Here is a 26,308-nt window from a genome sequence, read left to right as displayed (position 1 = left end):
ATCTTTCACCTCCACAGTTCTTTATCTCCATTCTGCTGGTGCCTCCTTCTCCTCCTTTATCCATGTTCTTGACCTCCAGATCCTCTTCCACTCCATTCTTCACCACCACTATCCATTTTTTAAAATAATTGTTTTCTCCACTCCACCCCGTCTCACTCTTCGCATCCTATCTATCCATAGAGCATGAGGAAAGAGCAATGCTGCACAGAAGCCCAATTTGAAGCACATGATTTTCATCCACAAATCAGAGGAGCAGAAGACTTCACCTGCTCCCCCCTCAAGTAATGCCCGAAAGTAATTCTGGAAACGTTACAATTACTCCACAAAAGTAGTAAAATTACTTCTAGTTCTATTACAATCAAAATGTAAAGGAATTACCTACTTGTTACTCAAAAAAATAATGAATTACAAGTAATTCGTTACTTGTAACTAGTTACTTCCAAGCTCTGGTTCTGCATATAGATTAAACAAATAGGATGATAAAATACACCCCTGTCTCACACCCTTTCCGACTGGGAACCAATCAGGTTCTCCATATTCTGTCCTTACAGTAGCCTCTTGTCCAGAGTATAGGTTGTGCACCAGGAAAATCAGATGCTGTGGCAACCCCATTTGAAAGGTAGTTTCAGAATAATCAAAAATATTTCATGATATTTTGTTGTAGTATATTCAAGAAAATATTTTTTGCTTCTAAACACTAGTAGTAATGTGCTTTTTTCAACCTCCAAAGGCTGTTATTCCACTTAAGGAAAAGAGAGGCAAATCCACATGTAGTATATTCCTGGCACCTAGTTACTTTGTTTGCTTAATGTATATTTATTTAAAACTTTAAAAAAAGTATTGGCTGCATTTATTGGGCATATTTATAAGAAAATATAAAGGGGCACATGTTACCAAATTCTTCCAGGCTACATAGGATAAGAATTTGGTCTGTGAAAGACCAACCCAAATTGTGTTTGCATTTTTACACATTTATAGGCCAGTACAATATCTCAGAGATGAATGAAGTCTCCTGCTCCCCTGGAGTATTCACTGTAGCTGCCCAATTTCCTTGCTTTTTAGTTTGATAGAAATACAGTGCCGTGCAAAAGTAATCAGACCCCTGACCTTTGCTTTCATATTACTGAATTACAAATGATACATTGTAATTTTGTTCTGTATAATATTTTATTTATTTTATTTGTAATGTTTCTTACAAACATTTCCTGACATAAAACCAATGTCACTTACAATAACTGATTTTGAGTTTCAGTGTTTCAAAATGAAATATAATTACGCCTGTTCTTAAACCGCAAGGGGTTTTTTTGCCTATTCGTGAATATGCAATTGTGTCATCCTGCTTATACAACTTCTGCTTGTGCAAATGAGATCTACCCTTCCTCTCCTGTCCCCTGCTATCTCCATAAAAAAAATCTGGTTTAGAAGGTTTGGAGATCCTCAGGAGCAGACTGGGCGTTGCAAAGGGGAAGAGAGGAAGGGTTAAGGGGAAGTTGCATTGTATCTACTGGTGCATCATTGGATCTTGCCCATTTAGTTTATACCCAGCACTTAGTACACATGGTGTTCTCAGCCATGTAATGGAACACAGTAATGAGATGGATACACATTCAGAAATATGGGGACTGTTCCTGGAAAAAGGTAGGCCTGGGTGCACACACAATAATGTGAATCGAACTGCAGATAATTATTACAGTCCTGTTGACCCATGACATCTATGGAGCCACTAATGATAGGCAAAAGCACATTTTTTTTTCTTTTTTCAAAAACTTTTGAAGGGTTTTTTTTAACAGTAAGGAATAGGGATGTGAGTCATATGGTTACATTGTATAATACGTTTTCACATTTTTTATACATTTGTTGTGATCTATATTAGGGTATGGGGAGAGGACAAAGATGGAGAATGGTTCCTTTCAAGGGGTTTAGACTGAGGTAGAGTTATGAATCTATGATGTGTCTAAGGTTGCCTACTAAGTTTGTTAGAGCACATACTATGGGTTGGTGTGCAGTTCTATCCAGGTTTAATCAGTTTCTGGTTGAGTGTTGGAATTTGTTGAATATTTAGCCTTGCATGTCTCCCCATAATGAAGCATGTGTTGATGGAGGTTTCCAATCATGCTTTTTGGTTGCAATGAATCTGATGAAGATGAAGCATTTTTTGTGAAATGCATCTGTCTTGGTGGGGTCTTTCAGCTGTCTTAATTGTTTCATCTCCCTGCCATCTCATGGTCTCTAGCACTATTGCTTAAATGTCCCTCTCATTCTGCTTGTGCCATTTTTCTGAAAGCTGTAGATAATTTTTTCTGGGGGAGGCATAATGATTCAAGATGGAAAATAACAGCCTATGTTAATGGGGAAGCGTGTGTGTGTGTGTGTGTGTGTGTGTGTGTGTAGATTTACACAATTCTACCTTGCTGCATCCCCTTTACCTTCATTGCCACAATTCTGTACAATTAGAGTTGTACTATAGTTATTCTTTGTCATTATTTTAGTCATATTTTTCCCCATCCGTAAAGATCAGTATGTTATTCTTGCATGCTAGCCTCATTAAACTTATTGCTCTTCTCATATGGATACTTTAACAGCCGAATAGTTGCCTGGGAACACTGTCTTGGTCAATGATTTCATCTGTCAAATGATGGTGTATATTGAAGTAAATGACAATTTATGCAGATAGGATGTTTTGCTTCCTTTATTAATGGTGTGCTCTTTTTGCTTAAGGCCAATGTCCTGCATTGAGTCTGCGATTGGAGGTGAAGCTTACTGATGCCGTTTTATTTTTCCTGACTTTTACTCTGCTCAGAGCAATTGTTGTGGTGAAATGCTCAAATACAACTGAATTCATGGGAAGCTTCTTTGACGTGAATTTATATTTAAAAAAAATTGTCAATCAAAATTACAAATATTTTCCTGAAAAATAAAAAAGGATAAAATATAAGTATAAAATGATGTATTTACCATATATTGTTATAATATTGTAAGTTTTTATTTTGAAGTCAGAGTCAGTACATTTCTACCAACTGACTCTGACTCCACCAAAAATTGCTTCTGTCTCCATGACTCCAACTCCAGAGCCCTTGGCCCTCAAAGTGGTTTTGATTTCCTAGCCAGCATGGCCACTGGCCAAAGTTGATGAGAGTTTTACCCAGCAGCATCAGGAAAGCAGCAGATTCCCAATCCCTGAATGAAATATATGTGTACTGGAAATAATTTGGTTTGAAATTGTTGCTCTATACAGAGTCAGATAAATTACAAAATGTAAGTTGCTTCCCTTAGATTTTGAAACCTAGGTTTCAACTTCAAACTAGTTTAACTGTTTGTATGATGACAAATTAATTCCGTGCATAAAGCATGTCCCTACATTCCATTTTGTTAAAATGAACAGTACTCTTAATTAGGATTTTGTGTTGCTTTTAAAACTGAGTACCAGGGAGCTTTTTTTTTACCTCCCTGGCAGTCTTCTCCTCATGTCATTTTCCTTAATTATGTTTTCACTTTCAGTAATGTACTCTTTTGCAAGAGCAAATAAAGACTAAAGACAAAGAAGCTTCAATTGGTTACGAGTTTATGAAAAAAATGAAAACATATCAGAGGGATGCGTGATAATTAACTTGAGGAAATTAAAACCTTTAACTCCACATTCATGGCATCTGTCTTCACAGTTTAATTAAACACCCAAAGGTCTATTGATGCAACCCTGCTGACCAGCATTCCTGTTTATCAAAAGAAATTCAAGAAACACAAGAATTCTTTTTTTTTTATGTGATTCTTACACTTTGCCTTTGGCAATATGGAGACCTTGGGTTAGAGTAAACACAGTGAAATTAATGGTCCTAAGTTAGTCATTTCTGTTTATTCCAGTGGGTCTACTTTGAGTAGGACCAGCATTGGACACAATCATTTAGTTTTTCTCTTGTTCGCTACACACGCAAGTTTATTTTAATTTTTAAGCCTATTAACTCAGTGTAAGCAAGTAAGGTGGCTACCTGGATGGTGTTGACCCATGACTTTTCAGTGGTGGCTCCCCATTTGTGGAATGTCCTCCCCAGTGAAGTGTATCCGTCTCCATCGCTATTGACTTTCAGAAGGAATTTGAAAACATTTGGTTACCCAGCCACTTGATGACTGAAGGGGACTGTTCCTAGCAACCCAAAATCAGCGATGAAATAATGTTTTAAACTATAATTGTGTCTTGGAATTTTTTTTAACTGTAATTGTGTTTTAGAATGTTTCAAACTGTTTTTAGAATGTCTTCCTTTCATTCTTAAATTGTTTTGTTGATATGTTTGTCACCCTGGGCTCCTTTCGGGAGGAAGGGTGGGATATAAATTTAATAAATAAATATATAATAACTGGGGAGGGCAAAGGAGGCTACTGGGTGGAAGGAGAGCCAAGAGTTGCTTAGATCTGTCTCAAAATAATGCAGCTTTGAGCCTATATTACTTGTGGGATCCAAGGTTTGGCCCTAGGTCTTGAGAGAGTTCAGGAAAGAGATGGAAGTGGGACTAATAAAAAATGTTGTCAGTCAAGTAAGGTAGGCCAGACATCCTACCTGGCTAGTAGCTCATCATGGAGGCTGGGAGCAAACCTTTCATGTTTGTTTTGTAGGCTTTTGATCTACCAGGACCCAGGGTCATCCAGTGAAGTGGAATGGTGGGAGACTGAGGACAAACAAATGGAAGTATTACTTCACAGAGTTAAGCTATGGAATTTGCTACCACAAAATGTAGGGATTGTTGGCAACTTGAAAAGTTTTAAAAGAAATTAGACAATTTCATGGAGGATAAGGCTATTGATGGCTACTATACATGAAGGCTAGGTAACTGTCTCCAGGATCAAAGGCAGTATGCCTCTGAAGCCCAATTGCTGGGGTCCACAAGTGAAAGAATGTAGGTCATGTCCTGCTTATGAGCTTCTCATAAACTTCTGGTTGGTCAGAGTGGGAACAGAATACTGGACTTAGGTAGGCCTTTGGTCTGAATTTGATCCAGCAGGATTCTTTGTGTGCTTTTATGACTTGAGAAATGTCTAGGTTGAGATGGGATAAGAAGACACTCGTGTGTCTGTAATAGCTTAGGAGAAGGGACTGCACTCTAGGGGTTGTAGCCAACTAAGTTCTACTCAGAGTAGACCCATTGAAGTTAATAGATATGACAAACTTAGTTTCATTAATTTAAATGTCTACTCTGAGTTGGACTTAGTTGTATACAACCCTGTGATAGTGAAGAAATGGCACAGTCAATAGAATTATAGGCAGCTCCATTGAGGAACTTAACTCATATACTCCTTTCCCACAAGGGAAACAGGTTACCATTCACAATTGCTGGGCAACAAATAGGTACTTTGGCCATATCAATCTGGATATCTCTGTAGGAAAGGTTCAAATGCTTTGCATATACAGAATAACTCAGTGTTCTGAGCTGTGTGTGTCAGTCTGTGTATTTACATTTACCCAGCACCTACTCCAGTGGAAGTAGGATACCTGAAACTGGACCACAACCAACAACCATAGGAAGACCACAAAAGCTACAGGCAAGCTATCAGGAAACCTCTGTATATCAGCACTGTTACTAGGCCACAGCGTTACAAGGGCTTCAGCAGGGTCACCTGCTCTATCTGCTGGGAACTCCCCCAGGGCATTCAGGAATCCTATGGATTCCATTAGTCTCTGGGGGCAGACCATCTTAATCTGTGCACCACCCCTGCAGGGGAAGATCGGAGTCATAAGTATAAACTTCACCAGGAAGTAGTCTGACCACAACAATGGGGTAACATCCACTACCCCCATATCCAGACCACCCCTTCCTCCATCTGGAGCAAAAACTGTGTATACGCTTCAGGTTTGTTTGGATTACCAGAGATGAGATGCAGACATGAGGTTTGCTTACAAAGAGTTAAAATTTATTGAGTTCACTTACAAAGCATACAGCCAAGTATCCCCAATAAAAGTGGATCAGTAACACAGCCCTGCAGAAGCTGGTGTCAGACTGAACACTCATACTGGGCACAAGAGACACTTTTATAGCATACTATTTTTACATTTTAATTGTTTGATATACTGTTTTATCTTGTACGTCGCCCAGAGTGGCTGGACAACCAGCCAGATGGGCGACTAACAAAGTTAATAATAAATAAATAAATACAAACTGATACGATTACATAAATGATTAATTACTTCAAAGCATCAAGACATTAAATCATGACACCTGCTACATATTATTTACTTGATCTGTTGATTTAACAAAACAACTTCAAAAGCACACTAATTGCTAGAAAGCTATATTATATTGAGACAGATAACTGAAACATCTTGGCATCCTCCCTTGGCAAACTATGTGCCTACCTTATCTTTATCTCCAACTTTGCTAGCAAACAACTGATAACACACCTGTACTATCTCATCATTGACCGTACCTTGACTCATCCACCTGCCAAGTACATCTAAAATACCTAAGAATGCTGGGGCCTTGAAGGGGATACAAACCTCCAAGCTAACAGCAAATATACCAACTACATTGGCTTTAAGCTATACTTTATATATTTTGCTGACACAAGATATAAACCAAGTCAAAGGTGTGCCCTGCCCTATGCATTGAAGTGGTGACAACTTGAGACAGCCCCATGGTCATCATGGAGGCCATGAAGTCCCGAGCTGGAACATTAGAGGCAGCCTCAGCATGGACATTGAAATCACCCAGGGTTATCGTTCTGGGCTCCTCCAATACCACAACCAAGATGGCCTCTGCCAGCTCAGTCAGAGAAGCTGCCAGGCAGCAGGATGGATGGTACACCAGCAGGAACCCTAATTTACTGTCTCCTTGGCCCAACACCAGGTGTTTTGTAGTTTTCTTTTCACTTTTCTTAGGAATATTTGGTTTCACACTTTTTGTCTTTATACAACATTCACATTTTTCAGTGCATTTACATTGTCCAATTTTAATGCCTCTAGCCAAATTTTCCTTCTCTAGAGCATTAATTCTGGCTAAGCTGGCATGTCCCATTCTTTTATGCCAAACATGTATGCATCCAGAATCAGTTTTCTTTGGCGCTATTTTCATGCATAGTTTCAAAATATTCTGAATGCAAAAGTCCATTTTTCAATTTAGTAGTACAAAACACTTCTTCTTGGTCTAAAACTTGACAAATGTTGTCATATAAATGGGAGTTCACCTCCAAGTTCCATTTTTTTGTGGCACTTATTAAATTATCTTTAAAAGCTGAAAAAATAGGCAGTTTTTCAGTTCAAGCTCTCTGGCACCCTCTGGTGTTTTGCAAATTAGCTCAATTCCTTGTGAACAGAAAATGTCTCCTGATGCTATAATTACGTTCTGTGTATGGTGGCTAAAGTTTTTTAAAAGCTTTATCATTTATTAAATATGTTGTTGTCCCAGTGTCAATTTAAAATCAGGTTTTATAATCATTCTTTCCATCAGATACATGGTAACTGGAATGCTTCGCTTTAATTTGGCTATTTGTTTTCCTTTTAGCTTGCTTCTCTTTAAAATCAACTCTCCTCTCTCCCTTCTAGTACAATAATTTTGAAGTTGATTACGAGATTCGCATTTGAAGCAATTCTTGGTTTGTTTATCTGTGCCCTGCTGTGGCTTTGGGGCATGATTCATCTCTCTATCCTGCCTTTGCTGTTTCTGCCCACAGTAAAATTTGCTGTTTCAGACAGATGTTGTTTCTGTCTTTCTTTATAGTCCTGATCTTTAAGGTATGCCATAATCTGATCCAAATTCTGATCTCTCTCTTCTAATATGCTACGACAAGCCATAACACGATGATGTTCACTTAGAGAGGCCAGTGGTAAATAGCTTTCTGCAAATCCTCATCTAAAGATTTTTCACAACTTTCTAATTCTCGGAGCAGACTTGTAAATCTGTCCAGATGTTCTTTGAGACTCTGTGTGTAAGATTGCCTCAGCATGTACAGCAATTTATAGAGAAACATCACATGATTTTTAGATTTTCTATGACACACTTTCTCAAGCTTTTCTCATATTTCCTTAGCTTTTTTACTGTTCATGCAAACATTTAGTGCCTCATCTGATAAAGCAGAAATAAAAAGAGACTTAACCTTGGCTTGCTTGTGCTTCCAGAAGGCAGTGGCTGCTTGATCCGCTGCTGAAGGTTCAGGATCAGTCAGGACTCCATGTAGATCCTACTCTTCCAAAAGTGCCATCATTTGAAGACTTCAAATCGCATAATTGCCTTTCTCCAGCTTTGGGACATTTGTCTTAAATGTTGATTCTTCAGCCATGATTTCTTATCTTTTGTTCTGCTTTTCTCTCCTTTTGATCTGTTTTGTAAATCACACACAGTACTTAGCTTTTTAGCTTTGAGGCACAACTTGCAATTCAATTTAGCTTACTGGGCCCATAACCCTTTCTTATGCATATGCAGAGTAACTCAGTGTTCTGAGCTGCATGTGCCAGTTTGTATATTTACCTAAGAAGCAGGCTTTTAGCCTGCATTCAAATCACTGAGACTTAAGACTTAGTAAAATAAGAAAAAGCTACTTTATTTATAGAAATACATAGTAGAAAAGTATCCCTAGTTTTAATTAAATAAGTTGGAGGCACAGTGCCCAGACTTGGGTATTGCCCTTATGGTTCAGAAGAGAGAACAAAAACAGAGATGTCTCCTCTCTCCTTGGACAGTCAAAGAAGAAGACGAAGGAGGGGCAGGTCAGCTTCCCTGAGCAATTCAGTTTACAATGGAAGGAAGTTAGGTAGAGAAGAGCACAGGTAAAGGTAGGTAAGCCTAGCCAGCTGGAAGACCCTATCTCTATCTTCCTTCTGGAATACAAACAAAAGAACCCAAACAGGAGTTGCTCTTGCCCCACTTCCAGCAGCAAAAGGGTAAGAAGTGCCCCCTCCACACTGGTCTTCTCAGATACATATTAATTCATTCAATTCAATTCAGTTCATTTATTTCGATCCAAGACCAGCACATATATTAGGTCATATATATTAATGTTGTAGCCTGTTTAATCCCCTTCACGCATTTCCACTTCTCCATCCCTTCTCCCCCCACAAGGTTTAATCACCCACATTGTAAGTAGTCAATTGCTTTGGAAGAGTGACATTTGCAATTGCTGTTGTGGGGAGCGATATGAAACCACGTCTTCAGGTTAATATTGCATGACAAAATGAACTACTGCTACTACAGAGCTTCAGAAAACACAACACTCAACAGGGTGTGCATGCATGTTTGTAATTTAAAGTGAGTAACAATTGGGGATAGCATCTGTTGGTTGGTGCCAGTGTCAAAGCATTTCACAGACCTAACAAACCGGTATCAGTTCAAGTTTGTTCTTTGTCCGCAAGCTGCTGCTTTTACTGATCCATTTTTTCCCCTTGCAAAAATTATTTTTAAATTAATATCAATAATTTTAAAGGACATATTGATAATTTTGAAAAGAAATTTTGATATTTTGAAAGGAATTACTGATTATGTTTCTTCATACCAACATTTTAGAGGCATAAAAATCTGTTTTCAAAAATAGCCGTGGAAAATCACTGCTTAAAAATTCAATCGGCAACGTTAGAGAATAAGCAAATTAATGGAAAATTCGGTACCAAATCCAAATTGGGTGGAGTTCTACCACATCCCTAGTAACTGTGAGCATTATTATTTTCATTGCATTCTCTAGAATGAGTTTCCTTTAAATTTGCAAGCCACACGAGGGCAGTAGTGCATTACTATAACAAAGCAAAATACACAGCTGTTCTTTCCAAATATCTCTTAATCAGGTTGCTGAGATACTAATACAACAAATATCTAGCTACAGCAAAATATTCTTAACAATCAACAGAAATACAATTTTATTTAGAACTGCATTTACTTATAATCTATGGGTCACATGCTTAATTGTAATTTCACGCCATTTTCCCCCACGTAGCATATAATCCTGCAGTGTAGTCTGTCTGCTTAAGCTATAATTTGGCTTCTCACTCTGTTGTGGGTGCAGCAACACAATGGTAAGAAAAGCATTCTGAGATTCATTAAATCTGATCTGGGAACATTCATCTTCCCAAAGTTTGAAGGCACAGGATACAATCCATGCAAAAGGAACTGGTTTTAAGTTCCACTTATGTCAATGGGAAAATGTTAAGTGCACGCTCACATCCCTCCCTCAGTTGACACTTTTAGTGCTTTGGCTTGATCCATATACATTAAAACATAAAATGAAAATAGTATAGGCTGCAGCTTAATATGAAACTTGGTTATCTGGTATTTACCTGAATGTTCAGGGAGAAAAATATATGGGCTTGAGAAGACTGTCCTAGGTAGGGAACAGGATGTGGCCCCTGACAGATTATGCTTGACAGAGAATGAAGTCTCTGACAGAAAATGCCTATCTGTGCCATCTTTTATCCTACACTAGGGGTAGCCAACAGTGATAGGAGTTGAACTAACTCCTATCAACCCCAGCCAGCACAGCCATTGGTCAGAGGTAATGGGAGTTGTAGTTTAAAAACATCTAAAGGGCACCATATTGGCTACTTCTACACACTTTTACTCCTCCCATTCTCAACAACAAAGCTCTGTTACCCATTTGCCATCCTCCTGTCATTCCTCTGTCTAGACCAGCGTTTCCCAACCAGTGGGCCACCAGATGTTGTTGGACCACAACTCCCATCAGCCTTAGCCAGCATTGCCAATGGTCAGGAAAGATGGGAATTGTGGTCCAACAACATCTGGTGGCCCACTAGTTGGGAAAGGCTGGTCTAGTCTTTCAACCTTCAGCCCAGTAGCACCCATTGCCTTCTCATAGTTGTTGTGGTTCCCACACTACACATACACATGAACCACCTAGTAGCCTCTTATTCTTAAGAGAGTGGCCAATGCAGTCATCCCTCTCTCTGTTTTTAAATCAGTAGTGAGGATATCGTCAAATTCTGATTACTCTTCCTCAGAACACAAGACCATTTTGGGGGTCTGCATTGCTCTGCTCTGTGCTACATTGTTAATATACTATTTATATCTGTTATGTCTTCCTTAGTAATAAATTGTGATGAGCTGCAGAGATGTATGTCACATAAGAGCACTTGTTAGAGAGAATAACTGCCGGGGAAACAAAGCTATTTATTTCTACGACCACTAGATGTCATTGAAGCAGCTACTGACTAAAAAGAGACCACAGATTCATATGTCCAGTGTGTTAAGATTAAAGCACACACACATCATAAACCAAATTTCATATTTTCTCTGTAGCTAGAGAAGGCAAACAAGAGAGCTCCTCAGAGAACACCTTAAACATGTTGCTATGACAACAGGCATAGTGTGCCTTCTCAAATAGACTAGATAGTAGTCTTGCTACTATTTGCAGTTAGTTGTAGTGTGACTCATAGGCTTAATTCAGAGTGCTCCCTGCCTCCCTCCCCCATTCTCGAGCATGGGTTCCTTCCTCCACTTCCTTGCTTAGTTTTTGTTGTTTTTGCTAAGCATTATTTGATGTGCTATAACAATGGGCAAATTTATGGTTAGAGCCAGCCTCTAAACCCACTGCTTGCAGACCAACTTCAAACTGCAGCTTCAGATCATGATTGGAAGCGAGGCACTTGTCCTAGCCTATAGTATGAAGTGAACCCAGAGTATTTCATACAGAAATTGATGAAGGGTGTGTGTGGATATGTTGGAGCAATGGGTCAAGTGAGATTGAATGTCACCAAACTTGTCAGTTCAGCTTTGCAAGCTGATGTCAAGCATACACAACATACACAAAGGGTGGGGCAAATCAAGTGAAGGAACAGTACACTGAGGGAGTACTGCTGGGTTGGTTAACAGATATCATATCCACACTATACATTTAAAGCACTCATATACCACGCTGAAAGTCATGGCTTCCCTGAGAGAATCCTGGGAACTGTAGTTTGTCACAGTGTTACAGGTCCCAGCATCCTTAACAAACTACTTTTCCCAGGATTCTTTGGGAAAAGCTAATGTGATTGCCCCGTCGGAGGACTTATCAGACGAGGATGACTCAGGAGTAACAGCAGCAGACCCAGAAGCAGCAGACCCAGAAGGAGAAACAGAGGAAACTCCTGAGAACCCAGCTCCTTCTCCCCCTTAGCTGCAGAGCACCCCAGACACAACTGAAGCCCTTCAGCCAGACGCAGACAGTGGATACTCCCCCCTCACCTGCAGAATGTAGACAACAGAAGGTCAGGCAGAAGAGGGGCAGGCCTGTCCACTTAAGGCCAAAACGCTGATGGCTCACACCTGCTGACAAACCTGCTCCTTAAAAGACAAACCTTGGCTTCAGCTTGTTGCTGACTACACCGTCAGATGTGGCCTCGTGTGTTTCCAGATTCCCTGAACCTTATCTCGGACTGACCCCTTGGCAATTGAACCCGGACCTCTACTGACCTCGCTTCTGGACTTCTGGCTTGGCACGTAAGCTTGGAAAGGGCCTTGCCCTTATCACGCTTCATCCTTGTTAGCCTGGCAGATTTACGACCAGGCTGCCAGCTAAGGACTTTCCCGCCCTGGTAAATACCCAGGAATTTCCAGCCCCCGCCTGCACTGCTGTCTCGGTGCAGAGCTGACAGCTATGGCTTTTACAGTGGTATAAGAGTGCTTTAAATGTATGGTGTGGATGTGACAAATGGCTGTTGCTTCTTTGCTTAAATATAATAGACTTTTTTAATTCTGATAGTTATTTGGAGAGAAATATTTATATGATCAGTGGAACTTCCTGCAGATTGATGTCTTCCCACACTGTTAAACTGATGTAAGAAGCCTTAGCAAGAGTCTGTGCTGCCCAGTTGCCTCCCATGTGAGGCAATATTCAGATGGAGTGATGCTGGTATAAAAAAAAGCCATAGTGTAGGTTCCTGCCACATGGGTGGTATCATGCCTTATCTTAGCTGCAGAGCTTGGAAGTAATTCGTTACAAGTAATGTATTACTTGTAATTCATTACGTTTTTGAGGAACGAGTGGGTAATTCCTTTACATTTTGATTGTAATAGAACTAGGAGTAATTTTATTTGTTTTGTGGAGTAATTGTAATGTTTCCAGCATTACTTTTGGGTATTACTTGGGGGGGGAGCAGGGGAAGTCTTCTCCTCTGATTTGTGGATGAAAATCACGTGCCTCAAATTGGGCTTCTGTGCAGCATCACTTTTCCCTCGTGCTCTGTGGGTGCGTAGGAGTCGACGAGGGAGGAGGTGGAGAATGAAATGGGGTGGAGTAGAGAAAACAATTGTTTAAAAAAATGGATGGTGGTGGAGAAGAGTGGAGAAGAGGGAAAAAGGAGCCGGAAGGCAAAAAGATGGTTAAAGGAAAAGAAGGAGGCAACAGCAGAATGGAGATAAAGAACTGTGGAGGTGAAAGATGACAACGTGTGTGTGTATACTGTGTTTGCACTTGGCACACAAAGTGGCCTCCACCACCTTTCTGGCTACCATGCTGCATTTGCAGTATTTTCACTTTTTTGCATCTCAGGGGAAAATGTTTGCTTGGGTGAGTGTCCCTTAGTTGGTGGCAGAGCAGGATCTGGGAGGTGGTTAAGTGAGAGAGGTTATGCTTGCTGGCTGAGGTGGAGGTAGGTTGCACTTGGTTTGACATGCAAAGATCTGAGTAGTGGCCTCTTTCTCCCTCCCCACCTCCCTTACCAGCAGAGAGACCACCATTGCTATCTTATGGATAAAAAGAATTATTCTACTATCTCTGTATGTGTGTGTTTATTTTTAATGTTGTTTTAGGCTACTTAGAGGTGCAGCAGCCAAGGCCAGCTTGTAGGCATTTTTTAAAAAAAGTAACTGAAATGTAATTGTAGTGATTACTTTCGAGAAAAAGTAATCAGTTACATTCAGAACAATTGTAATTGTAACCATAATTACTACTTTTTGGGGCCCTGTAATTGCAACTGTAATTTATTACTTTTTAAAAGTAATCTTCCAAGCTCTGCCTAGCTGCACAGGAAGAAGCCACAAGTTTATTTTTAAAGCAGTGGAAATACAGTTACAACAACACTAAGGCAAGTGCCAGCAACATGCAACTCCTTGTCTTTCTTAGTCAGTATGGTCAGTGGTAAAGGATGCTGGGAGTTGTCCAACAAGAAGCATAGGGCATCATCTTGGCTGTTTAATAAAATTAGGAGGGGAAGGACATTGAACATTATATTTGCAATGCCATAACAGGAGTATGTGAGACAGCCTGTTCAGTCTCATGTTATCCTTTTAAGAACTTATTCCACTCACAGTTTGATTTGGATAGAAACTAGGATGCAAGAGAGGTATCATTGAGCCTTCTTTGTCTCTGGGTCTTAATGACACAGGTTTGCAGGCAACCACCCAGGTCGACATCCCTTTAGTCTGTGACAAATCTTTAGAGATGCTTCTTACAATTATGAAATCCACAAATTATTAAACATATATATGCATGTATGACTGAAAATACTCTTCTACAGAAATAACTCTTTTTAACTTGCTTGTTCTTCTGTGAACAATCATATTCCTTGTGTGAAGGCATCACTATCCTTTTGTGAGCAAGCTAATACATTTTGTGTCTGTGCTATTGCACATGCCATTCTAAGAATTCATTTGCTGGCAGACGAAGTGTAAGGATTGGGCTGTGATCACATTGCCCTTCCTAATGGTGTATGAAAAAAAATGTTCTCACTAGTTCTCTGTAAAGGAATACATTCCACAAAATACCTTCAGGTAAAGTCCAATGAGAGCTCCTGATCAGACAAGGTGACTTGGAAGAGCTAATTTTGTTTGTTTCTAGCATTGTAGCGGTTTTGTTTTACGCCATAAAGTAATATCTTGCCTGTGGTTACAGGGTAAAAGAAAGGTCCAAGATAAGGTGCGTCCAAACCAGTGAAAGTAAGACTATGTGCATGTCTTGGGTTTTCACCCCTCTTCATAGTGCAACTATATTTCCATTAAAAATGTGTTTTTGACGTTTGCCCACTAGTATTTGTGTGGATTTTTTTGTTTCATCTTACTAAGAGATATGAATGTCTTGCAATGCAAGATGAATAGCGATGCATAAGCAAAGCAGAGATTCATGTGTTTGTCTCACGCGCAGCTGCATTTATATAGTTTTAATCTGCTTTAGCTTTGATTAAACAAGGAGCTCATCCAGACGACCGCAAAATGTGTGACATGCGCGCTATGTGTGTTTATTATTTTTCGGTTGTCCAAATGACGTCACGCGGTGTTACGCATTTTCACAGGTTAAATCCACTCCTTCCAATACCGGCAAAAATGCGATTTGCTGTTTGAAATCGGGAATCTTGCTGTGCCACAAAAAAAGCGTTTTTTCCAATGGGAAGCAGCGGGGGGGGGAAGGCAAAGTGAGGACTATCAGCTGACAACCCAAATAGGAAACAGTGGATTATCCCGCTCTGTTTGGATAAGCCCAAAGATTTACAGTACTGTAACGACAGCAGGATGCAATGCCTGATGAAAAGAAGCCTGATAGTACTGGACTGTAAAGTGTATTTTCTCTAGTAGTATTTAGAAAGCACTGCTTTCTGAAACATCAGCATGAACATCCAAAAGGGCAAAGGCAGCATTCTACTTTTTATGCTGAACACAACTTTTCTCTCATTTTTTAACTAAATGAGTACCTAAATCCCTTCTTTGGCTAAAACAATTGCATGATATTCTGCCTCAAGTCTATTCAGCATGGATTGCGTATTGCATGGTGATATTTCAGTTGTGATATAGAGTGACAGAATATTGTGATTCTGAGGTTTAAAGGCGCTCTGAGTTCTTCATAACCAATACCATGAAAAATAAAATAAAATTGTCTTATATCTTTTGAAAACCTGGGGAAAGCCCTTAAATTTATCATCAAGCTATACACTAAAATGTTATCAACTTTATTGATTTTTGTGTTGTGCTGAAAATCTGTTTCGTATATTGTTTTTTTAAATTAGAACAGTAGGAGAGCTGTGAGAAATATTCAAGTGAGGGTCCTTGTCCTAATACATCCTGTTGAACTCTATTAAAACCCCTTGGGACTTTCCCCCATCTGATGGATGTACCATGTCAGGTTTGATATACTGATGTAATGCTTGCTTCCCCTCAACCACAGTTAAGAGATCAGGAGCCAGCCTTGGGATGTATGTTCTTCACTTCCTTTAGTAGTGAATCCCTTAAATTGTGGTTAAGAGAAAAGTATTGTGACTTTCAGTAAGATTAATGCTAACTAGAGTTCCCATTTAATCAGGATCTGACATTAAATTCAGTGTCAGATCTTAATTAAATGGGAATTCTTAAGGCATCTTAAGTGTCTGCTGCTTATCCAGATAGCACATTTCAGAAATGTTTTATTTATTTACAAACATATTTATATACTGCCCTCTCATAAATATATTAGGATGTGTACAGCAATACAAAACATAAAAATCCCCATTAAAAGCTATACCGAACAATCATTAAAATGACTGGCTACTCAAGAAAATTTTAAACAACTGCATAGGCATGTCAACATAAATGTTTTTTATCTTGTCACTCATAAGGCATCTTTTACAATAGGCAGAAGCAGTAATCTCTTAAAATTGGTAAGTGTGGAAGTAAGCAAAGAATTTTAGATTCTATGTTGACTGATTTCTTTCTCAGTACTTGAAAATCATCATGAGCAACTATCACCGGTAGGGTCAATGGGGAGAAATGTAATGAAAGCTAACTACTTCCATATTTTCCAAAACGTGCAAGCCTGAACAGCATTCTCGAGCTAACTTATGGCAATTTATTAACTACTGTGACTAGGAAACCTCTAAAGTGTAAGCTGTGATTAATAAGGGATTGATTATGGGCTCCTAAAACTTGTTCCTCATCCGCATTGTGAGCAATCACTGAATCAGAAATAGTGAATAGTGTGGGCTAGAAGCTATGCTATGAAAGGGGTGCCATTAGGTGAAAGCCTGTAGGATTTGACTCCTGGATCTTGTTTAAAATGTTTGGAAACTATTCTCATTTTAAAAAATCGTAATTAAATCATTGCTCTCAGGTGCTTTAAAACATGTGTTACCTACTAGGAAAGCTCTTCAGGCGGGGAAGAAGCCTGCAAACTGGGTGTTAATTGTGATGAGTATCATTAGTCAGCTGACCTGAGAACAATCAGTTAACCCACAAATTATAGGATTTTTGTATGATAAGTTGTTTGTGGTCAGCAGGCATGGCTGAACAAGGGGATATTTTAAAAGGGCATTCCTCTATGAAAGTTGTCATGGGAGAAGTTTCCTGAGGGGAGAGTTGTCTTGAGAGGAGTTCCAACCCTGGATGCTGTGCATAAGGTTCTAGTTAGAAGAGAGGAAAAAGAGACCGTTGCTCTAACGTGGCTCCCATTCTGAGGCCCTCTTCTACATAGCTGCCTAGGAAAGAGAATGAGGGCTGCTAACAAAGCTGTCTTTGGGGCAAGCTTCACTTTATGTAGTCTCTTTTGTTATACATACATACTCTGGGAAGCCATGGCTAGCTATTTGCCTGTGGGATGTACACGCAGCAAAATAGAGAGCTGTGATAAAAGCATTACACATGAAGAACTGCATGCAATTTGCAGACATTAAAAAAAACACCTCTGCTCCATTCTTCCATTTTTGTTGGGTTGATTTACAGGATCAGACTATTGGAGTTGGTTCATCAATTGGGGCAGTCATATTTTACACTGCAATTTTATGCAATCCTGTGATTGCAAAGCATTAGGAATCATTGCCTAAACTGGAAAATAAAGTCCAGTAGGCAGTGTGGTCACTCCTTCACAAGTGTAAGCAAAATTCTGCAGAACATTTTGTGGTGGAGGATGTTTTTGAAATTGCAGATAATCCTTTTGAAGTGTATGTAGCTGCTGGTGTCTGTATTTCTCAGGATTCAGTGCTTTAATGCCTGTTAAAAGAATAATGAGCAGATTATTTATGCCCATTTATAGCATTATTTGAGATGTGTATTTGAAAACAAGATCAGAAAAAGAAACACTACAAATCTTCATAATGTAATTACTGAAGTATTACATGGTGCTTTGTGGCTGTAATGTAAAATTGTTACCAGAAATTTGCTTCTTCCTCCAAATAGTAATCTAATTAAGCTATAAATAATCTTTTAAGTCTGGAAGAATATGCAGTATATGCTATAATGTAATAATTATAATACTCTGTATCTAAAAATGGGGGCGTATAATTGCGTTTTAGATATTTGGTAATATTTCATATTCTGCAATTCCACTCCAGTATGTCAATAATTTAATAGGTCATGGTATGTTTAAAACATTTGTTGCTTTTTACAGTGCTTATTCCACATTATCACAAATTATCTTGCATTTGCCTCAGGCAAGAAGCTATTGATTGTAAAATGATGATTGGTAGTCCCCAAGAATGGCAGGTGCTGGATGGAAATTAGCGTCCTAGTTCTTTTGTAGATCTTCTATGGATGTAAGACATTTGTCCCACTGTAGCTGGGATTGGGAATGAAGATTAACATTACTGGTTGTGTTGTGTGTGCTTGAAAAGTCTATGGGAGCCCACAGCTCATGTTGTATGTGTAGCACAGCTATACCAGAACTTTGAGTCTCTATGTGATGACGAAGTTCCAGGATCCCTTTTAAGATGGGCCATGGGTATCTAATGACATCTGTGCGTCATTTAAGGGGTTATTGAAGCAGCCATGAATACCTTGGGTGGGCATGGCACTACACCCAGGATGCAGTAACCAATACAGGCCTTTCTGCTCCTTTTGGATTGTGCTGCTATATGTGAATTTCTGTGAGAACAAACCCTTCACATTCATCACATGCAGACATTCAGGCATTCTAATCCCCCTCCCCCACCCCACTGTTAGAATTGTCTGAGCGACAGCAGGGAGACATACCTAGCACTGTTACTAAGTTCAGGGTTCTGAATCGTGTGGAGTGTCTATGCTGAGTAGAAAAGGCTCCCTGCTTCTGAAGTTATCCTTCCAGCTCATGGAGGGTGATAGGGATAGAGCTAGTACTATCTCTCATCATGTGTGAGTTTAGAATTACCCATACAAGTGTGACATAAGCTTTGAAAACAAAGTATGGATCTTACAGCAATATTCTTTCTTTGTTTAGAAAGCCAAACTTGGACCTTCAGCTAACAAAGTCATAACTCCGATTGAAGATCGGAGCTGTAATTTACCATCCAATAACCTTGATCAGGTTAAGCTGACAGATTTCAACTTTCTCATGGTGCTTGGAAAAGGGAGCTTTGGGAAGGTAAGAAACTGTTAATTTCTTCTCATGTGCCTTGCTTTAAAGGTTTTTGTGTTCTATTCAAAAGAATAATATAGAAAAACAATAAATGAAAAAGGAGGAATACTGAATGTATGAAGGAAGAGAAGTGGTGTTTCTGATCCTTGATAATGGAAAAACTAAGATAAAACTAAATTAGTAACTACTTGGCATAGGTTCCAGAAAAGCAAACCAAATATCCTCATATGTGTTCTGTTTGTGCTCAAAATAGGGAATGCAACTCCTCAGTCCATTATTCTATGGATGGTGAAGATTTTTCTTTGCAGTGCTAACTGTACAAAGTGCCCTCATAGTCCATGATTCCTACCTTGGTGACTTATTCCAAATGGCAACTGTATTCAAGATGGTCACCAGCATCTCACTTAAGAAAGGTGCTACAATGGACAGCTCCACATCATGTCATGTCAGAGACACACCAGCTTTTGAGGAAGGAGGATAATGGTTCAAACATTATTTTTTTTGCTGAACAAGATGCATCTTTAAATTGTTTAATGATCACTTAATGGCTACAAGTGCCATGGGCCATTGCTGAAGTCGTAAGATGTTCTAGAGACACCTCAAATGGTTACACAACTTTATGATTAAAATTTTAAATTTGCAAGAGTAAGAAGGTCCTTTTGTTCAGCTGCTGATGGTTCTATTTATCACATTTTTTGCCTTTATGAGAGTGCGATGTAATGAAAATTCTTGTGAAACCAACTAGCCACTGAACAATCTGCTGTTGTATTGTTGGCTTAATGATGCTTCCTAAATAAGGTATAACCTCTACATCAAAAAAAGTACAGATTCCTAGGAGAGATGAATGGCTGTTGAGAGCTAGTGCAGGTGTTGATAGAAACATTATTTTTTATAAAAACAAGTTGTGTAGGTTCATAGTGAAAAGCAGAACAGTATTGTTTTCAAGTTTCCATGCAAGCTGATACACTTTCCTAGACCAGGAGATGAATCACCAGTGCTAGTTGCCTATAGATTTTTATAAGAAATCTGTCTCTTGTAGCCAGCAAGATTTTCACCCTCCTTTTGTTTTTGTGCAGGTGATGCTGGCAGAACGGAAGGGAACGGAAGAACTATATGCAGTCAAAATATTGAAAAAAGATGTGGTGATTCAGGATGATGATGTAGAGTGTACCATGGTTGAAAAGAGAGTTCTAGCCTTGCCGGAAAAGCCTGCTTTCCTGACGCAGCTTCATTCTTGCTTCCATACTGTGGTATGTGTTCACAGATTATTGTGATCTCTTCTGACTCTGTGTTCAGTTGTCTGCCAAGGTCATAACTCTTTGACACTCCCTTTCAGTAATGTTTACAAATAACTTCTGGGCTTTTTGAATACTTCAGTGAGACTTAGAGGGTAATGATAATTTAGCTAACAATTTGTGTATCAGTAGAATTAAGGGCAGAGTTTTAACTATACAGACTGTCTCTCTGTTCTGGTATGGAACAGTTCAGCCCAAGTGGAATTACTGAGGCCCAAGGTTATGCAGTTGTTTTGGTTTACTAAAAAATGAGGGATTTTAGAATTTTTGCAATAGATGTTTCAGAATTATGAAACTCATCATTAGCTTTCTCATGCATCAGTTGCCGCCCTGGGTTCCTATTGGGAGGATAGGTGGGATATAAATAAAATAAAACAATAAATAAATAAATAACTTGAGCTAATGATGCATGAGAAGACTAATGCTGAGGAAATGCATCCATGCACTCATCACATGATTGGTATTAATGGGTGGCTTGGATATGTGAAATGGCCATTCCAGGACTAATAACACAGATAGAGCTTTTATAATGATTTGTCTCATTTGAAATATAATACTTTTCAGTGAAGACAGCACCAGAGTTTAGTGAATGCTGGCACTGTATTCTCTGGTCAGTTTTTCAGATGCCATTCTGTACTAAAATCTTGAACTAAATATGTGTTTGTCCCAAATTGGATCTGTAATAAAGGAAATTAATATTATAGCATTAAGAATAAAAAACAATACTTTGTAACAGATTTGAACATGTAATTGAGTAAGCATATGCAGAAATGTACATAATCCTTGTCTAAAATTGTTATTTTGTTGCAGTTGTTTTAATAGTGAATTTAGTAAGATAAACTTTTGTTACACAACCCCAAAATAAATCTTAAAAGTTGTGATTTGCTCACATTAATAAATATAATTTAATTAACTGGGGGCATCCAAAACAATTAAAATTTAAAATATCTGTAAGAGAATATCCTGCAAGACATTGTACCATTTTAAATTAATATCCCCAAGGCAAAGGAATAAAAATGAATATATAAAAACTAGAATAGAAATGCTAAATTAATAAGGAGGAGGAGGGAGGGGAGGAAATGCAGAGAGCAGCACTGGGAGGGGAACAGGCAGGAGGGGGACGGGTAGAGAAGGACAGGTTTGATAATTTGCATGTTTATTGAATTCAGTGCGATTTACTCCCGTGCAATCATGCTTAGGATAGGTAAAACTGACCGGGGGGGATGGAGGGCTGGAGTGGGCAGGGGAGGAGAAAGAAGGAAGAGGGGAGGGGAGGAGCAAGGGAGAGGGGAGGGGAAGGAGGGGGAAAGCAGGTCTCATCATTGGCATGCTTATTGAGTTCAATGGGATTTACTCCTATGCAATCTTGGTTAGGATAGGAAAAACTGACCATGGGGGAGGAGTGGGAGTGGGAAGGGAAAGGAGGGTATTGGAGGGGGGCAAAGGAAGGGGGAGGGCAGGCTTGATCATTTGCATGCCTATAGAGGTCAATGGTATTTATTTCCGTGCAATCATGCTTAAGATAGGTAAAACTGACCATGGGGAGGAGGAAGAGGAGGGGGAAGGGGAAGGAGGGGATTGGAAGGGGATGGGGAGGAAGGAGCAAAGGAAGGGGGAGGGAAGGGGCAGGAAGGAGGAGAAGAAAGGGAGGGTTTGATCATTTGCATACTTTTTGAGTTCAATGGGATTTATTTCTATGCAATCATGTTTGAAAATGGAAATGGACTGCCTTCAAGTCGATCCCCACCTATGACAACCCTTTGAATAGGGTTTTCATGGTAAATGGTATTCAGGTGGTTTCACCATTGCCTTCCTCTGAGGCTGAGAGGCAGTGACTGGCCCAAGGTCACCCAGTCAGCTTCATGGCTGTGTGGGGATTCGAACCCTGGTCTCCCAGGTCATAGTCCAAAACTGACTCAGGGAAGGGGCAGGGAGGGGAGGAGGAGGAGATTGGGTGGGTGAGCACTGGGCAGAAGGGAAGCCCCTTTCCTTTCCAAAAGGAAAACATTGTGAACAGTATCATTCTTTTTCAAGCTTTCCCCCATCTTTTTATTCTACAGCAGGCACATGTAGCCTCCCACCCAAATTTAAACCAAAACTTCCCCTGGCCACATCCACACCAGGCCTTTATTTCACTTTGGACAGCCATGGTTTCTCTCAAAGTATCCTGGGAAGTGTAGTTAGTGAAGCGTGCTGAGTTGCTAGGAGACGCCCTGTTCCCCTCACAGACCTTCAATCAGAGTAGCTAGCTATTAAACCAGTCTGGCCACCGGAGCTCTGTCAGTGGAATAGGAGTCTCCTCTCAGCACCCTTCACAAACTACACTTCCAAGGATTCTCTGGGGGAAGCCATGACTGTCTCACGTGAAATCAAAGTCTAGTGTGGGTGTGGCCCCCTGATTAGGCAAGCCCAGCAGCTGGGAGTCTGGTGTTTAGAATTCTGACAGTTGGTTCTTACTGAGCATGCCCCGAGTTATCATAGACTGCCAGCCAAAATTTATTAAATTAATTAAAAATCAGCCAGACATTTTTTTAACTTTTAAATCGCAGAAGATGGTCAGTGTATGGGGCAAGATCAGTATTAGGATTACAGGTACTTTGTGAACATGGTTGATTTTTAATGAATTTCAACAGATTATGAGAACTCTCAGAGAAAAAAGTCTGAAAGGGCGCTAGGGTTTTTCCTCTCTCTTTTTACACTTTGAACTGTCTGTTCTCTCTGACTGTTTTGTGTATCACCATGAAAATAGAGAGGGTTGTAAGCAAGCATTTCTGAGTTCAGAACTATAAATTTTGTAAGGTTTTGTTTTGAAAAGCTTATGGGAAGCATCAGAATGGCATGGGGGTATTTTCAATTTAACATTGCAGAATGTGAAAAACGCACGCTGGCTATAGTATACAGCCACTCTTGTGGCTGTATAATAAACAACAGCAATAACAACAACAACAACAATGAAAGAGGAGGAAGAGGCACACACTCCCCCTTCACCACACATCTGAGGTAATGTGTGTGGTGGATGCTTGGCGCAGAAGCCTGGTTTACCCTATTAATCTCCCTTAAAAAGCAACTATTACATGACTTTCACCTCTGTTCATTCAGGCCTTTTTGTGTGGAGCACTCACATTGGACTCAGTTTCATAGTAGAAGCACAGTGCACCTACTTTTCCTCAAAGCAAAGCAGATAACTATCTATGAAACTGTATGGTCTAGCCTATTAACCTACAGAAATGGCTACTCTTTACCCTTCATTTTGCTACTCCTTGAGAAATACCAGTAACGTGGTATATGTTTTTGTAAATAGTATAGTATGGTGTAGTGTTAGAGGTTTTCTACAATCAAGCAGAAAATTAATCGAATTTTGATTAATAAAACAAAGAAATAAAATAGGTGTCGAACTTTCACACCAATCCCAAACATGTTTACTCAGGTGTAAATCTCTGGTAAGTATGCATAGTATTGCATCCTTAGGCAGGAAGTTCCATTTATTTATTTATTTATTTATTGTACTTATATACTGCCCCATAGCTGAAGCTCTCTGGGTGGTTTACAGTAATTAAAAACATTAAAACAAATTTGCAAATTTAAAAACAAATCTTTTAAAAACAATTTAAAACACAGGATAAAATGCCTGGGAGAAGAGGAAAGTCTTGACCTGGGGCCGAAAAGATAACAGTGTTGGCGCCAGGCACACCTCATCAGAGAGATTGTTCCATAATTTCAGGGCCACCACTGAGAAGGCCCTCTCCCTTGTTGCCAGCCTCCAAGCTTCCCTCGGAGTAGGCACCCGGAGGAGGGCCTTTGATCTTGAACGTAGTGTACGGGTGGGTTCGTATCGGGAGAGGCGTTCCATCAGGTATTGTGGTCCCAAGCCGTGTAAGGCTTTATAGGTCAAAACCAGCACCTTGAATCAAGCTTGGAAACATACGGGCAGCCAATGCAAGCGGGCCAGAATCTGTTTTATATGTTCGGACCGTCTGGTCCCTTTTACCAATCTGGCTGCTGCATTTTGCACAAGCTGCAGTTTCCGAACTATCTTCAAAGGCAGCCCCACGTAGAGCGCATTGCAGTAATCTAATTTGGAGGTTACCAGAGCATGGACCACTGAAGCCAGGTTATCCCTGTCCAGATAGGGATGTAGTTGGGCCACCAACCGAAGTTGGTAGAAGGCACTCCATGCCACCGAGGCTACCTGAGCCTCAAGTGACAAAGATGGTTCTAGGAGAACCCCCAAGCTACGAACTTGCTCCTACAGGGGGAGTGCAACCCCATCCAGGACAGGTTGGACAGCCACCATCCGGTCAGAAGAACCACCCGCTAGCAGCATCTCAGTCTTGTCTGGATTGAGCCTCAGTTTATTAGCCCTCATCCAGTCCATTGTTGCAGCCAGGCACTGGTTGAACACATTAACAGTCTCACCTGATGAAGATGAAAAGGAGAAATAGAGCTGCGTGTCATCAGCATACTGATGGCAATGCGCTCCAGAGCTCCGGATGACCGCACCCAGTGGTTTCATGTAGATGTTGAACAGCATGGGGGACAGAACTGACCCCTGCGGAACCCCATACTGGAGAGTCCAGGGTGCCGAGCAATGTTCCCCAAGCACCACCTTCTGAAGGCGACCTGACAAGGAGAAGCTGAACCACCGCCATGCAGTACCTCCCATTCCTAATTCAACCAGTCTCCCCAGAAGGATACCATGGTTGATGGTATCGAAAGCCGCTGAGAGATCAAGGAGGATCAACGGAGTCACACTCCCCGTCTCTCTCCCAACAAAGGTCATCATACAGGGCAACCAAGCTGTTTCCTTGCCAAAACCAGGCCTGAAACCCAACTGAAATGGACCCAGATAATCAGTCTCATCCAAGAGTGTCTGGAGCCGGCTTGCAACCACTCGTTCAAGGACCTTGCCCAGGAATGGAACATTTGCTATCAGCCTATAGTTATTAAGATTTTCTGGGTCCAGGGAGGGTCTCTTCAGGAGTGGTCTCACTACCGCCTCTTTCAGGCAGACAGGGACCACCCCCTCTCGCAGAGAGGCATTAATCACTTCCCTGGCCCAGCCAGCTGTTCCATCCCTGCTAGCTTTTATTAGCCAAGAAGGGCAAGGATCCAGCACAGAAGTGGTTGCACGAACCTGTCCAAGCACCTTGTCAACGTCCTCAAGCTGCACCAACTGAAACTCATCCAAGAAATTGGGACAAGGCTGTGCTCTGGATACCTCGCTTGATTCACCTGCTATAACACTGGAGTCTAAGTCCTGGCGGATGCTAAAGATTTTATCCTGGAAGTGCCTAGCAAATTCATTACAGCGGGCCTCAGATGGTTCTACCATGTCCCTGGGGCCAGAGTGTAATAGCCCCTGGACAATTCTGAAGAGCTCTGCTGGGTGGCAGATTGATGATTTGATAGTGGCAGCAAAATATTGTTTTTTTGCTGCCCTGACTGCCCCTAAATACAGCTTACTATAGGCAATTACCAGTGTACAATTGCATCCACTAGGAGTTCGTCTCCATCTGCACTCAAGCCGTCTCTATTGTTTCATCGCTCTCAGCTCTGGGTATACCATGGAGCTGTACGAGCTCTACACTGGAGAGGGCGCTCAGGAGCAATCATGTCAACCGCCCGGGTCATTTCTGTATTCCCCAGTTCAACCAGGGTTTTGACAGGAGCGCCAGCCCTATCAGCCAGAAAACTCCCCAGAGCCCTTTGGAAACCATCTGGATCCATTAGTCTCTGGGGGTGGACCAACTTAATAGGTCCCCCACCCTTGCAGAGGGGAAAAGCCACTGTAAGTCTAAACTTCAGCAAGCAGTGATCTGTCCATG

The 26,308-nt window shown here is 40.5% G+C and overlaps 1 protein-coding gene across 2 annotated transcripts in view; it reads left to right on the top strand.

Annotated features, from left to right (window-relative positions):
* Positions 1–26,308, top strand: part of PRKCA (protein kinase C alpha) — a 325,883-nt gene that overhangs the window by 241,619 nt on the left and 57,956 nt on the right. The window contains exons 9-11 of one of the 2 annotated variants that reach the window (XM_061615578.1): positions 14,794–14,817; positions 19,051–19,194; positions 20,265–20,438. In XM_061615578.1, coding sequence (XP_061471562.1) covers positions 14,794–14,817; positions 19,051–19,194; positions 20,265–20,438 — 342 coding nt within the window. The remainder of the gene's footprint in view (positions 1–14,793; positions 14,818–19,050; positions 19,195–20,264; positions 20,439–26,308) is intronic. The other variant, XM_061615579.1, reaches the window with a different exon arrangement.

This window comes from Rhineura floridana, chromosome 3, assembly GCF_030035675.1.
Source record: "Rhineura floridana isolate rRhiFlo1 chromosome 3, rRhiFlo1.hap2, whole genome shotgun sequence".
Lineage (NCBI taxonomy): Eukaryota > Metazoa > Chordata > Lepidosauria > Squamata > Rhineuridae > Rhineura > Rhineura floridana.
The sequence above is the reverse complement of the archived record's forward strand: the minus strand, read 5'-3'. Positions and strand labels throughout refer to the sequence as shown.